This window comes from Bos javanicus, chromosome 16 (assembly GCF_032452875.1).
Source record: "Bos javanicus breed banteng chromosome 16, ARS-OSU_banteng_1.0, whole genome shotgun sequence".
In the NCBI taxonomy this organism is placed as follows: Eukaryota; Metazoa; Chordata; class Mammalia; order Artiodactyla; family Bovidae; genus Bos; species Bos javanicus.
The window spans coordinates 44,111,949-44,126,114 of record NC_083883.1 but is presented as its reverse complement, the minus strand read 5'-3'; the positions used below and the strand labels follow the sequence as shown (position 1 = coordinate 44,126,114).

Below are 14,166 nucleotides of genomic sequence, written 5' to 3'. Positions count from 1 at the left end.
CACCTGCCTCCTTGCTTCTCCCCCGACCAGCAGGGCCTTTGCACTTGCTGTTCCCTCCACCTGGAGTGCTTTTACCGTGGATTTTTGCTGACTCACTTCCTTTAGCTACCTTCTTAAATGTCACCTCCTCAGAGAGGCCTTCCCTGACTACTTTTTCCAGAGTAGCACCCTGACCCCAGCACACTCTTCCTCCTTGCTACCCTCCTTTATTTTTCTTAATCATTATCAGACTTAATAAGCATCTGTTTGGGTGGGTGTCTGTTTATTGCTTGTCTCTCTAACTGGAATCTAAGCTCCATGAGGTAAGGAGCCTTTTTGGTCGTATTCTGTGCTCCATCCCCTAATAGAGGCCTGGCCTGTGATTGATAAATGAGCAAGACGCTCAGACCCACATTGAGGTGGTTCTCACTTTGCTGTTCTTCCAATCCCCCTGCTTCGCCTTTTTGGTCCTGTCCAGAGGACTGTGGGCAGGTCATGCAACCCTGATGCAGGTTCTCCTCCAGGCGCTTTCCCAGGGTGTACTGGTGTGGCTCCATCAGCTCTGCCAGCTATTTTCTCTCCCCCAACACAAAGTAAGCTGGCCTCTGAGCAACTGTAAGAATATAAATCCATCGTGATATTTCTATGTTTTATTCTTTGCAGAGCGTTCTCTGCTCCATCTTACTTTACCCATGAGTCAAATCCACCTTGTTATCTCATGCTCCAGCCTCTGTCAGAGAAGGAGGAGGAGGAGGATAGAGCCTGAGGCAAGCACACTGGCAGTTGTAAAGGTTGCAGCCTGACTGGTGTGGAAAGACATGGTTCAAAAGCTTAGCCATCTCCAGGCCCTTGGTGTCGTGGCAAAACTTACAGACTTCAGTGTCATAGCATTTCATCTCATGTTTTCAAAATAATGCTGACTAAGTAAAGGTTGTTATTAAGGACAGTGAACATCCTTTATTAGGCCCTAGTGTGTATCAAGCACATCACCAGTTATTTCATCCTGAATAGAGGTTGATGGCGACTTCTTTTTGTCTTTGAGGAAACTGAGTCTCGTGTACGTTAAATCGTGTGTCAGGGTCACCTTCTTCAAAGTCCTAAGGATGTCTGATGGCAAAAGGAATACACCTCAGTAATCTGGAACATTTGCCATGCAGGTGGTTCTATGATTCTTCAAGTCTGCTGGCGGTATAACACACTTCCCTAGTTATGAGCTGACTGTGTTTTTCCCTTGCACTTGGAGCTTGTTGAGCTGGCGACTAGCACTGAGATGTGTCTGGCATCTGTTCACTGTTCCCCAGGATCAGCAGCAGGCTCGCCAGTCCCAGCTCGCTCAGGACGAGCGCGTTTCACGCTCCTATCTTGCCCTGGCGACGGAGACGGTGGACATGTTCCATATCCTCACCAAGCAGGTCCAGAAGCCGTTCCTGAGACCCGTGAGTAGAACCTTCAGGGTATTTGTTTTGTCTGTTGGATTCAACATTCAGAACCTGTCAACTTAGAACTAAATATAGTCGTCATTGAAATTCTGGGTGTTTTAGCATCACAGTCACCGATCAGTTAATTCTGTCACTGAGTTTGTTCCCAGTTATGGTAATTGATATGCATAGCACTCTGCTGATACACTGAAGTCTGCAGGCAGTCACTTCTGATTCACTTTCTGCTGAGACAGCACATTGGATTAATGTTGAAGCTGTGGCATATTTTTATCATTATTGATTCCTGTGTTTTATTTATAAGAAAAGTATAAAGTGACATCAATTGGAAATCAGAGTTTATTAAGGAGAAATAATTGACAGTGTAAGATTTTTGGTTCTCTTCAGTGTAGCTTTGTTACATTCAAGAAGTCAAAGGTTATTAGAGCCTTAATTAGGGTTTACGATAGGTCACTGGTAGACAGAATGTTTGGCTTTGACTTGATTGAAGAGACCTGGATCCTATTTCTGAAGTCAAAGCTGAGAGGCATAAATGAAAATCTCTGCTATGCTTTGACCACCCCCTCAACACACATACACACACACAGAGTTTAGAGGCGTTATAATGTGGCCACGACAAGGGTAATAAGGAAGGCAAGAAAGGGACCTAAGATTTGGTATTTCCTCTAGTTTCTCTCTTTTATTTAAAAAGAAATTTTTGGATGCACAGCACAGCATGTGGGATCTTAGTTCCCCAGGGATCAAACCCGGGCCCCTTGCAGTGGAAACACAGCCTCAGCCACTGGACCTCAGGAGAGTCCCCTCTCTGTTTACTCTTACCTTCAGGATTATCACCACACCCTGGCCTGGGTGCAGCTTGCGAGATGGGCCCCCTTCCCTGTCCCCTTTCCATTTCATGTCTTTTCATAAATAGATTTCAGCACAGGAGCAGCAGAGCATGAAGCAAACAGTGCATCATTAAAAGCATAAGAACACGGCAACTCATTTAGACAAGGTATTTCAGTGCTTCCCTTAAAGCCTTGCAACTGGAGTTTCTATACACTTTTTCTGTAAAGCCAGACAGTGAATAGTTTATATGTTGTGGGCCACACAGTCTCTGTCTCAGCTACTAACTCTGCTGTTACTGTGTTCCAGTGACTGCCTCAACTGAGGCATCAGGCCGGATTTGTCTTACAGCCCGGAATGTGCCAGTCCCTGCTCTAAGTCATGTTGTATTTTATGTTCAGGTGCCCCAATGGCAGTGCCTTCTGATTGTTTAGAGGGTCGGAAACTATAAAAATTATTTGAGAGACTTCGCCAGTGATCTGGTGGCCAAGATTCCGAGCTCCCGATGCAGAGGGACCGATCAGGGAACTGGATCCCCCATGCCCAAGCTAAGAGTTCATCCATGTCTCAATGAATATCGAAGATCCCTTGTGCCACAGCTAAGACTCCACACAGCCAAACAGATAAATAAATAAAAAGAAATACTTAAAAATATCATTTGAGACTAAATTATCATAAAGCCTTTTGTTAGCTCTAAATTCTTCATTTTTAAAGGAAATTATTGAATGCTAAGTCTAATATTTTCATGTCAGTTAAAATTAATTTTTTTCAAGATCTACTCACTGATCGGAGCTGCCGCACACGGGGGCCGTGGTCTCTGCCCCCAGGCTTTGCCTCTGCCTGCCATCATCTTTCTTTTTCCTTTGCTGTACTGTTTTCACCTTCTGGGCTGGTCTTGGCTGGTTAACACAAAACTCTCCCACTTCAGAAAGAAAAATGACCAGTTATATTCTATTCTTAATCACTCTTTTATCTCACAGTTTCTTAACAATTAAATATAGGAATACGGTGGGGGAGGGAGGCGTAAGAGGAAGAGGATATATGTATATGTATAGCTGATTCATGTACACCAGAAACTGACACAGCATTGTAAAGCAATTATCCTCCAATTAAAATTTTTTTTAATAATTTAAAAGTTATGGATGTATTATCAAGACATAAAATATTTGGAAATTGTGGATCAAAAATGATAGTGTTTGTAGAATAATAGCATGGATATATTCATCTTAACCCAAGGGATGACATTCCATCATACTTCAGTGAAGAATAGTAGATTAAAGAATATGTATTTATCAAAAAAAAAAAAATAGAGTACTTTACTTTGTGCAAGAAACTTTACTTAAAAGCCAAGTTTAAGTTGAATTTGTATAGATCCAGTCATTAAATTTAATGAAAACCTTGTTCCTTAAAGAGAAGCCTTCAAGACTCATATTTATGGCCAGTGTTTAATACTCTCGAAGTGAGATTTCCCTTCTCGGGTTTCCTTAAAGCAGTGTATGCCCACGTGTAGTAGTCCTGTATCATCTAGTGGGGTTATGGCATGTTACTTCATACTTATCTTCTAGTTGTTTCGTTTGTTTTGTTTCACTGGCTTGATTGAAAACTATTCAAGACAGATTTTATCTTCTCTTTTATATTTCTCTGCTCTTTGCATCTGATAAATGAGAATGGTGCATATTGTCTAAACTGCCAGGAACATTGGAAATTTATAAAAAGATAATACCTAAAGATGGCTGAAAGAGCAGACTCAAACTTTTGTGACTTGTTTCTCAGCAAATTCGAAGTGATTGTTGTTTTTATAATTAAAAACATGAATTTAAAGAAAAGGTTGCTTTTTTGGTATTTATAAATATTTCATCAGGCTGCAGCATTCTATTAAGCATTAGAATTGTTGGCTTAGAAATGGAGAGTAAAGAGAAGGCTGAAGAAGGCTGAATAGAATGTCCTTCTTCAGCTTATATGATGTAGCACAGGTAAGGGATTCTTTGAACGTCTATCCTGCCAATTCCTGGCCCTGCAGTCTCTGAAAGGGGAGTGTTTGGTCCTCCTTACTTGACTTGACAGCTTGACTTGCCCTGTTATCCTGTGATTCCCTAGGAACTTGGACCCCGATTGGCCGCGATGCTGAACTTCAATCTTCAGCAACTCTGTGGCCCGAAGTGCCGTGACCTGAAAGTTGAAAACCCCGAGAAATATGGCTTTGAACCAAAGAAGCTGTTGGACCAACTGACCGATATTTACTTGCAGCTGGACTGTGCCCGGTTCGCGAAAGCCATCGCTGACGACCAGGTCAGTGCCTGGGGGGCGGGCGACTTGAGTTTGCTTCCTTGTGGATGTCCTGGCAGACTCCGTGCACGTCCCTCTGTTTCTGGATTTTCCCACTGGAAATCAAGGAAGGGGACACATTGCAAAATGTAGCTTGGAAAGTTTTTAGGATGTAAAAAATAACAGCCACAGCGGCAAGGGAAACTTGTCTGGTGTAAATGGAGGTGAACGGGTTATTTTGCTTTGGACGTAAAGAGCGGATTTGGCTCTCAGATCCATTTCCAGTTGAGTTTGTAACCCGTCATGTTAAGGGCCTTGCTTGACAAATCTCTTAAGCTCAGAAGAAACCCTGTTTTCTCAGGGAGTCTCTTCAGCTTCAGTGCTGCTGTTAATTCTGTGGTTCCAGGTTTCAGACCTTGTTTGTTATTTTTACATCCTTCCCTCCCTTATTCCTTGAGTTCTGGTGATCACATCCATTTTGTGGTTTTCATTTCCACAGCTGCCAATTTAGTTCCAGCAACCCCAGTCCAGCCTTGACTTTTAATTTTTCAGAATCTACGGGGCTTCTTCTCCCTCCACGTTCCTCTGTCCTGCAGCATCTTCAGCACCTTAGTAACTAATGGTTACTAACCACATGTCAGGGTTTAACCACCTTTCATGTTTCACTTTTGACCCTCACAAAATCCTGCGATACAGGTTCCCTTGGATTCCTCACGCCCTTGGAGGCATACAGAGGTTAGAGAGCCACAAGGTTAGCGTGGGGCAGAGACAGGGCTCCTCCCCAGTGTCTGCCCTGAGTCCCTGTCCTCAACTTCTCTGCTTTCCGCTTAAAATGCCCCAACGTTCCATGTTCGTTTCCATCTCTCCATCTTTGTTCGCGTTGTTTTTCCAGATATTACTCACCTCTCAGGGTAACTGTCACTAGGAATTCCAGAAGGTTTGTTGTTGTTGTTGTTGTTGATTTATTTATGTACTGGCTGCCCTGCACGGCATGTGGGATCTTAGTTCCCTAACCAGGGATCGATCTTGGATCTCCTGCATCCCTGCATTGGAAGCACGGCATCATAACCAGTGGACCACCAAGGGAGTCCCCTCCAGAAGGTTCTTTACTTACATATCATCTAAAGGTCAAAATAGGGAAATTGCAGGTCCTTTTTTGTGTTTTTCCAGTAAAAGCTTTATTGAGACATACGTCACATGCGTAGTAGGTACTTTTAGATATAAGCAGGAGATGTGGTCTTGACAAAGTGCCTGCAATGGAAAAAAACCACATATGTCTAAAGTAGTTTTTCTGCAAAAAAGTAGTGGTAAAGGAATAGGTTAGGTGTTTGCAGTTATTTTGAGGAGATGCTGAAATGATTCTCCCGTCTGCCACTGTATAATACTGCATATATTGAGAAATGGAAGATAAACGGTAGTCGTAGGAGGGACAGGAAATGGAAACGCTCACCATGTGAGCTCAGGGCGTCCGCCTTGGGCAGCAGGCCGACTAGAACGGGGCCTCAGCCCAGCCAGAGGTCAGGTGTGAGAAGTCCCCAGGGACTCTTCCCCTCTTACAGTCAGGGACTCCAAAGGGTCATTAGCCTGCTGCCTTTTCTCCTGGTAGGTTTTACTGTGGCCGCCACAACACAAGAAGTTAGTGTAACACAAAGTTTGCAGTGTGGGTGAACACAGCATACCCAGTGAGACAGTGAAAACCAAAGGGTTGCTTCCTACTGCTTTCCTTGGTGACCAGTAAACCATCCACACTCCCTGGTAACGCCTGTGGATTTTGGTGCTGGCCTGTGGTGGCCCTCAGGTCTGCTTAAATGTCTCAATAGCCCTGTTCTTCCAGACCCTTGAAGCAACCACACAAGTGCTGGTGACACCATGGAGAGAAGAACACTTTTTAAGTGGGTTTTTTGCTGCGTTGTACAGTGTGATGTTTGTCTTGATTTTTGGACACTTTGCATTTATGTTGGCTGTAAGCCAGTGAGGGGCCTGCCAACTGGCTTGTTTTGGAAGAGAGTCTGGGTGGCGGGGAGGGGCAGAAGGATGGAAGACTGGAAGGCTCCAGGGAGGTGGTAGCACTTTGTTATCTCCTTTGGGGGCAGCGCTGTTGATTTGCTCTGCTTCCGTCTGGTGTGTCTTATTTTCCTGGGAAGACAAAAGGAAGAAGAAAGTGGCAGCCGAGCAAGAAAAGAAGCAGAGAGCCTTCCACGCATGAGAGTGGGTGGAAGACAGGTGCCCAGGACAGGTGACAAGAGACACCAGTACAAGGAGCCCTGAGCTTTACACACAGGTCTGAGCAGAGCGCCCCTGGTCAGGGTGGGAGGAAGCGGGGCGGGCAACAGGACAGCTGTGCCCAAAGCCCGGAGAGCCTGAAAGAGAGGTCCTAGCCTGATTTGGGAGCTGTGTCCAGGGCTGCATCTCCCTGTGCTTTCCGGACAGATGGATGGCAATCTGATGCTCCTGGAGCACTGTCTGTTAACACCATGTTTCATGAAAAAATGATAGTAAAGAGCCCACCTGAAATCTCACTTCTCCTATGCACTTTTTTTTTTTAATTGAGGTGAAAGTCACATAACACAAAATGCACCACGTTGAAGTGTACAATCCAGTGGCATTTACACAGGCACAGTGTTGGACAAGCATCCCCTCTCTAGTTACAGAACACCCTATCACTCCAGTAAGGAAGTCTTGTATCCATTAAGTAGCCACTATCCCGTCTCACCCCAGCCCCTAGCAACCACTAAATGCTTTCTGTCTTTATTTTACCTATTTTTATATTTGCCTATTTGCCTCTTCTGGATATTTCATATAAATGGAATGATACAATGTATGTAACTTTTTGTGTCTGGCTTCTCTCATGTAGCATGTCTTCAAAGTTGTTACACATGTATCAGTACCTAGTTCCTTTTCTTTTAACAGTTATTTATTTTTGGGTTTGCGGGGTCTTCATTGGGGCACACGGGCTCCTCTCTAGTTGTGGAGGGCAGGGGCTCCTCTCTGGTTGTGGAGGGCAGGGGCTCCTCTCTGGTTGTGGAGGGCAGGGGCTCCTCTCTGGTTGTGGAGGGCAGGGGCTCCTCTCTGGTTGTGGAGGGCAGGGGCTCCTCTCTGGTTGTGGAGGGCAGGGGCTCCTCTCTGGTTGTGGAGGGCAGGGGCTCCTCTCTGGTTGTGGAGGGCAGGGGCTCCTCTCTGGTTGTGGAGGGCAGCTCCTCTCTGGTTGTGGAGGGCAGGGGCTCCTCTCTGGTTGTGGAGGGCAGCTCCTCTCTGGTTGTGGAGGGCAGGGGCTCCTCTCTAGTTGTGGAGGGCAGGGGCTCCTCTCTGGCTGTGGAGGGCAGCTCCTCCCTGGTTGTGGAGGGCAACTCCTCTCTGGTTGTGGAGGGCAGCTCCTCTCTGGTTGTGGAGGGCAGCTCCTCTCTAGTTGTGGAGGGCAGGGGCTCCTCTCTGGTTGTGGAGGGCAGCTCCTCTCTGGTTGTGGAGGGCAGGGGCTCCTCTCTGGTTGTGGAGGGCAGGGGCTCCTCTCTGGTTGTGGAGGGCAGGGGCTCCTCTCTGGTTGTGGAGGGCAGCTCCTCTCTGGTTGTGGAGGGCAGGGGCTCCTCTCTGGTTGTGGAGGGCAGCTCCTCTCTAGTTGTGGAGGGCAGGGGCTCCTCTCTGGTTGTGGAGGGCAGCTCCTCTCTGGCTGTGGAGGGCAGCTCCTCCCTGGTTGTGGAGGGCAACTCCTCTCTGGCTGCGGTGCGCAGGCTTCGCATCTCGGTGGCTTCTGTTGTTGTGGAACATAGTGACACGTGGACTTCTCACGTTGCAGCACGTGGGCTATAGAGCGCAGGCTCAGTAGCTGCGACACAGGGGGCTTAGTTGCCCTGTGGCTAAGGGGTCCTGCTGGCCCGGAGATTGAACCCGTGTCTCCTGGTGGCTCAGACTGTGAAGAATCTGCCTGCAGTGTGGGAGACCAGGGTTTGATCCCTGGGTCAGGAAGATCTCCTGAAGAAGGAAATGTCTACCCACTCTAGTATTCTGGCCTGGAGAATTCCATGGACAGAGGAGCCTGGTGGGTTACAGTTCATGGGGCTGCAAAGCAATCAGACAAAGCATTTGTATAAATACCTATTTTCAATTCTTTGGGATATACTTAGGAGTAGAATTTCTGAGTCATATGGTAATTCTGTGTTTAACAGTCCCACAAGCCCACAAGTAGTGTACGAGGGTTCTAATTTCTCCACATCCTCACCAACACTTGGTATTTTCTGTTGTTTTTGTTTTGTTTTGTTTTTAATAGACACCCTAGTGGGAGTGAAGTGGTATTTCACTGTAGTTTTGATTTGCATTTCCCTAATGACAAGTGCTTGTTGGCCATTTGTGTATCTTTTTTGGAGAACTATATATTCAAATCCTTCATCCATTATTTTCCCCCTTAGCTGCACCAAGTGGCTTGTTAGATCTTAGTTCAGGGACCAGGGATTGAACGCAGGCCCTCGGTAGTGAAAGCATGGAGTCCTAAACACTTGACCACCAGGAAATTCCCCTTTATCCATTTTTGAAATCGGATCCTTTCTGTTTTGTTCTTTATATATTCTGTGTGAGTTCTTTAATACTTTCTGGATACTAGACCTACATCAGATACATAATTTGCAGATATTTTTATGTCTAATTTTGTATTCATTCTGTACGATCCTTGATGTCAAGGACAACATCTTTGCTTCCTCTCCAGTCCCATCCACGCTGAACTTGAAGCAGCAGCTCAGTAATCTATATTTGTTTGATTAATTGATGCTGCTGCTCTTTGACACTGAATGCCATGTCCCCTTATCATAAGTGCCCTTTGATTTCTGATAATGTTTATCCACTGCTGTATCTTAGAAGTTGACTCTATAGCAGGCACAAATCAGTCAGTTAAAAACTCAAATCATCTTTTTTGCGGGGGTGCCATGTGTCATGTGGGATCATAGTTCCCTGACCAGGGATTATACCCATATACCCTACATGGGGAGCACAGAGGGTTTAATCACTGTATTGCCAGGAAAATCCAAAATTTCTTCTGAGAAATAAGAGTGGGTGATGTTTTCGAGAACACCAGCTGGACGGAGGCATTCAAGGTGAATCATCACAGTGGTGTGGACAGCAGCAGCCACGCTGTGCATTTTTGCCTTTTCAGCATCTGACTATGAACTTCTGGCCGTTTATTTCCCTGTGACGTGAACATCACTCAGTCGTGTCCGATTGTTTGCGACCCCATGAACTGTAGAGTCCATGGAATTCTCCACGCCAGAATACTGGAGTGGGTAGCTGTTCCCTTCTCCAGTGGATCTTCCTAACCCAGAAATCAAACTGGGGTCTCCTGCATTGCAGGCAGATTCTTTACTAATTGAGCTATCAAGGAAGCCCTAGGGGATGGGGATGGTGGCTTATCTGGCTCATAGTAAGTAGATACAAAATAAAGTATCTGTTGAACTAAAGTAGTAATTTAGTTTCAGAAACTACAACTATTATTGCTAGGCCCAGGCAAAAAGAAAAACACTTCGTTCTTTGCTCTTTTCCCACATGGATTGAATAAGGAACATGGGTGTGTATGGAGAGAGAATGAGTATGTGCACTTATTTAGAAACTGAAGTTTAAAAAAGTATAGAAGGAAGACTGAGGACTTTGAATACAGCATTCTGAGAAAACGCAAGTACTAAGATGAATTTATCCCACAGATGTATGTTCTTGTGAATCCTCGTTTAGAAATCACAGGTCACTGATTTAATCATTCCCCGCCTATCTTTGTGTCACTAAAGTGGCATGTGGCCAGTGTAAATGCCAAATATGATATACTTTGCTCTTTTGAAATGGCAGTGATTGATATAAATTAGGCATCTGTAGAGTAGGTGTTGCTACCAGCATTTTACACCCAAAGAGACTGGGGCTAAGGAGAGTTAGAGCCTTGCCTAAAACCACACAGTGGGTAGATGGTGAAGCCAGGTTTGAAGTCCAGGGTCGCCTGGATCTGTGGTGGGGCTTACCCTGCTGGTCATCCCTCCCACTCTCACAGGCGTAATCCCTGTCTGCTCCCATCAGCCGAGCCTCTGACATATAATAGCATTAAACTAAAAGATCTTAAAGAAGCATCAAAGAATGGGAGAAAGCTCCTGTTGATTATGAACTCTGTTTGGGTTGATTTCACATGTTTACCTTTAGGGAAAAGAACTGAACTATCTACCTCCTCTTGCAGGGTATTGGGTCTCTGTGTGCTGTGCATAGTCCTTCAGTTATGTCCAACTCTTTGCGACCCGTGAACTGTAGCCCACCAGGCTCCTCTGTCCATGGGGATTCTTCAGGCAAGAACACTGGAGTGGGTTGCCATGCCTTCCTCCAGGGGATCTTCCCAGCCCCAGGGATCAAACTGAGGTCTCCCACACTGCAGGCGGATTCTTTACCATCTGAGTGCCTTACGAAGACTGAACTAGACTAGATTTCCTTTTCTTTTTAATATTAAAATTTTAAGAGAAATGCATGTCTGCTGTAAAAGTAATTAAAATTTTTTTTAATTCCTCTCATTTGCCTCAGTCCTAAAGCCGCTTCCAGAAGTAATGACCTTGTACAGTTTGGTTTGGATTAGCCCGGTCTTTATGTATTTATAGCCATGTCAAAGTATACTTATATATACTTACAATTTTAGGGCTTTTTTAGAAAACAGAGCCTACTTTGGATATTTTCTTTAGGTTTCTTTTTTCCATTTATATTTACATCTCACGTTGTCTTTCCTCGTTTGCAGAGATCCTACAGCAAAGAGTTGTTTGAAGAAGTTATTTCAAAAATGCGGAAGGCAGGAATCAAATCCACCATAGCGATAGAGAAGTTCAAGCTTTTGGCTGAGAAAGTAGAGGAGATTGTGGCTAAGAATGCACGGGCAGAGATTGACTACAGTGATGCCCCAGACGAGTTCAGAGGTGAGTGGACCCACTTTTCTTATACCAAATTCTTTGATTTAACCTGAAACCTATAACATTAGAAGATGTTCTGTGTTCTCCTTGCTCTTTGAGACTCTTGGTCTGAAATTGAAATTACCATTGCCTAATTTTAGTTCATATTATAAATGACAAGGGGAAAAAATCCTTAGCCTGATTTCAAACCAGATAAAAGCCCTGAAAATTCTAAGGTCAGCCTTGCCTTTGCAGGCAGGGATTCGTATGTCCCAAGGATTATGAGGAGTACTAAGAGGAAGGGTTGATTCTAGCCTGCCGCCTTCACTGCTTGCTGCTGTGTCTGTCTTACTGTCTTTTTTCCTCCAATTTTTCCTCTCAGTAGCTGACAAAAGGGTACTTTGCTCTCTGCAAAAGGCCAAGTGTGTGATTTATCTAATGCTGATTTCCTTCTAAACCTCGGGGCCTGGTCTGGGCCATTTGGTTGCTGCTCTATTTTTCACTGATAGGAGGGACTTTGTTTTGTATTCTTTTTCAGTTGTAGGCGCTATTGTTTGATTAGAATTTGCTTTGCTTTGTCTCTGTAGACCCTCTAATGGACACCCTGATGACTGACCCCGTGCGACTGCCCTCCGGCACCATCATGGACCGCTCCATCATCCTGCGGCACTTGCTGAACTCCCCCACGGACCCCTTCAACCGACAGACGCTGACAGAGAGCATGCTGGAACCAGGTAGAGGAGGGCAGAGCTTGAGCCGCAGTGCCTGCACCTGTCCCGAGCAGTGGGGCCAAAAATCCTGTATCAGAGAGTAACCAAAAGGGGGAAATTTAACAAATCCAGACACTCCATGGTTTCTGACACTTTGTAACAGAAAAGACACAAAACATTCTTTGCTCTTTTTCGCTATAGAATTCCAGTCTTTACTGTTCATGTCCTCTTTGTCAGTCTTCGGTTCCATGAGGGTATAAATGGCCCTTTCTTTATAGTGAACTGCAGGCATCATCTCTCAGGAAAAGCCCATCCAGGGCATTAATTCTTTCCTTTTCTTTTCTCAGTGCCAGAACTGAAAGAACAGATTCACGCCTGGATGAGAGAGAAACAGAACAGTGATCACTAAACCACCCTACCTGCCCACCTTCTGCTGGAAACAGCCAGGGCCAGCGAGGCAGACCGGAGCGATGGTGCACATGCTGTTCAAACATTGGAGGCAAAATACACCATGAGCCCACCCAGAGCGACCAGACGGTGGAGACCTGAAGGGACGTGAACAAGAGGAGGAGCCCAATTCCTGTACATATATTTAAGTGACAAACGTGGTCAAAAGCTTGAAGTACACACTTGATGATTGCTTGTGTAATAGAGCACGTCCTTCGTATGTCACAGTTTGGGGCTTTTGCAGCAGAAGTCTTTTAGTGATGATGACACATGGGTCTGGGCAGCATCCCTTTCATCTCCCCCCCCCCCCCCCCCACTAAATCCAATATCCGTTGATTTTGATTGTGATTAGAGAACCTTGGACATTTTGCTGCTAAAGAATCTCCCCCCTCCTACCTTCTTCCTGATCCTACTTGCACTGCTGTGGATTTTTTTTTTAAGTGAAGCAAAAACAAAAATAAACTCCTTTCCTTGGCCCTCCAAACATATATTCTGTGAGATAACTGTGCCTGCAACAAGTGTTAATCCCGGGATCGTATTTTTATATCATATTCACGTATTTGTTTTTTTAATTGGTGTTAGATGACATGATTAATAAAAGAGGCAAGATATTTTCAGAATTTGAATTTTAGTTTTTATTTTTTTTTTCTTTTGAAATGTCCCTTAATTTTTTTTTTTTTCCTAATTATTCTAAACAAAATGAAGAGTATCTTATTGCTCTGGTCCTTGTAGTAAGCCCACTATCAGGAATCTGAGGAACAGCTGCAGCAAAGGAAGCATTTAAGTGTATCAGGATTTCATGTCTTATGGTTTGGGTGTTGGGGGGTTGGGTTTTTCTTTTAATGCTCTGTGACATTTCTAAATCTTTACAGTTATTCTATGAGGGTAAATAAATTCCTCAACCCTGAGTCTCTGAGTTCAAGGCAGGGTTGTCTGTATGGATGTGTCCTGTGGGGCTTGGCCTTACCAAAGCAAAAAAGGGTGCGAGAAATGTGGAAGTATGTCTGCTTGTAAAACACACACACACAGACACACACACCCACACACGAGCACATAAACATGAAAGACTTTTTGTATTACTGCTCCACACTTACCATACTTGAATTCTTGAATTTCCTTTGGGGTAAAAGAGGATTTTGAAACCATAAAGTGTTTTGAAAAAATGAATTCTACAAAACATACTTTCTTTTCCTTTTTCTCCCCCCGCCACTCCACAGACAGTGTCCTCTGTTCAATTCCTAACGCAAACTCCAATAAATGGTGATACACATTCAGAAGGAATCTTCTTTGAGTCTCTTCTTTTTGTGGAAAACAAAGGGGTGGGTGAAGAGCAAGAGCCAAATGTGTTCACATGTGGTGCACGGTCTCTACCAGAGCCAGTTGCTATTTTTAAAAGAAACCCCTCCCGCGTGTCAGTCTCGGTGCTCCAGTTGGTTCTTCTGTCACTGTTTGCTTGTTCGAGCGGGTTGACTTTGCAGTGTTCAGTGTCTTTGGTTCTCAGGTGGTTGCTCTATTGCAAATATCTTTTCACTGACCTCTGAAATTTTTCTCCTGTGCTAACCATCTCATGAACATTATCTTAGGCACTGCAGTTGATAAAACTTTGCCTAACAGCTTGTG

At 44.8% G+C, this 14,166-nt stretch overlaps 1 protein-coding gene across 2 annotated transcripts in view; it reads left to right on the top strand.

The window, feature by feature from the left end:
• UBE4B (ubiquitination factor E4B) overlaps positions 1-13,172 on the top strand; it is a 122,069-nt gene extending 108,897 nt beyond the window's left edge. For both annotated transcript variants that reach the window (XM_061382780.1, XM_061382779.1), the window contains 5 exons: positions 1,281-1,415; positions 4,338-4,529; positions 11,242-11,416; positions 11,977-12,123; positions 12,447-13,172. In XM_061382780.1, the coding sequence (XP_061238764.1) occupies positions 1,281-1,415; positions 4,338-4,529; positions 11,242-11,416; positions 11,977-12,123; positions 12,447-12,508 (711 nt within the window). In that variant the 3' untranslated portion in view covers positions 12,509-13,172. The remainder of the gene's footprint in view (positions 1-1,280; positions 1,416-4,337; positions 4,530-11,241; positions 11,417-11,976; positions 12,124-12,446) is intronic.
• The last annotated feature ends 994 nt before the right edge of the window (positions 13,173-14,166 follow it).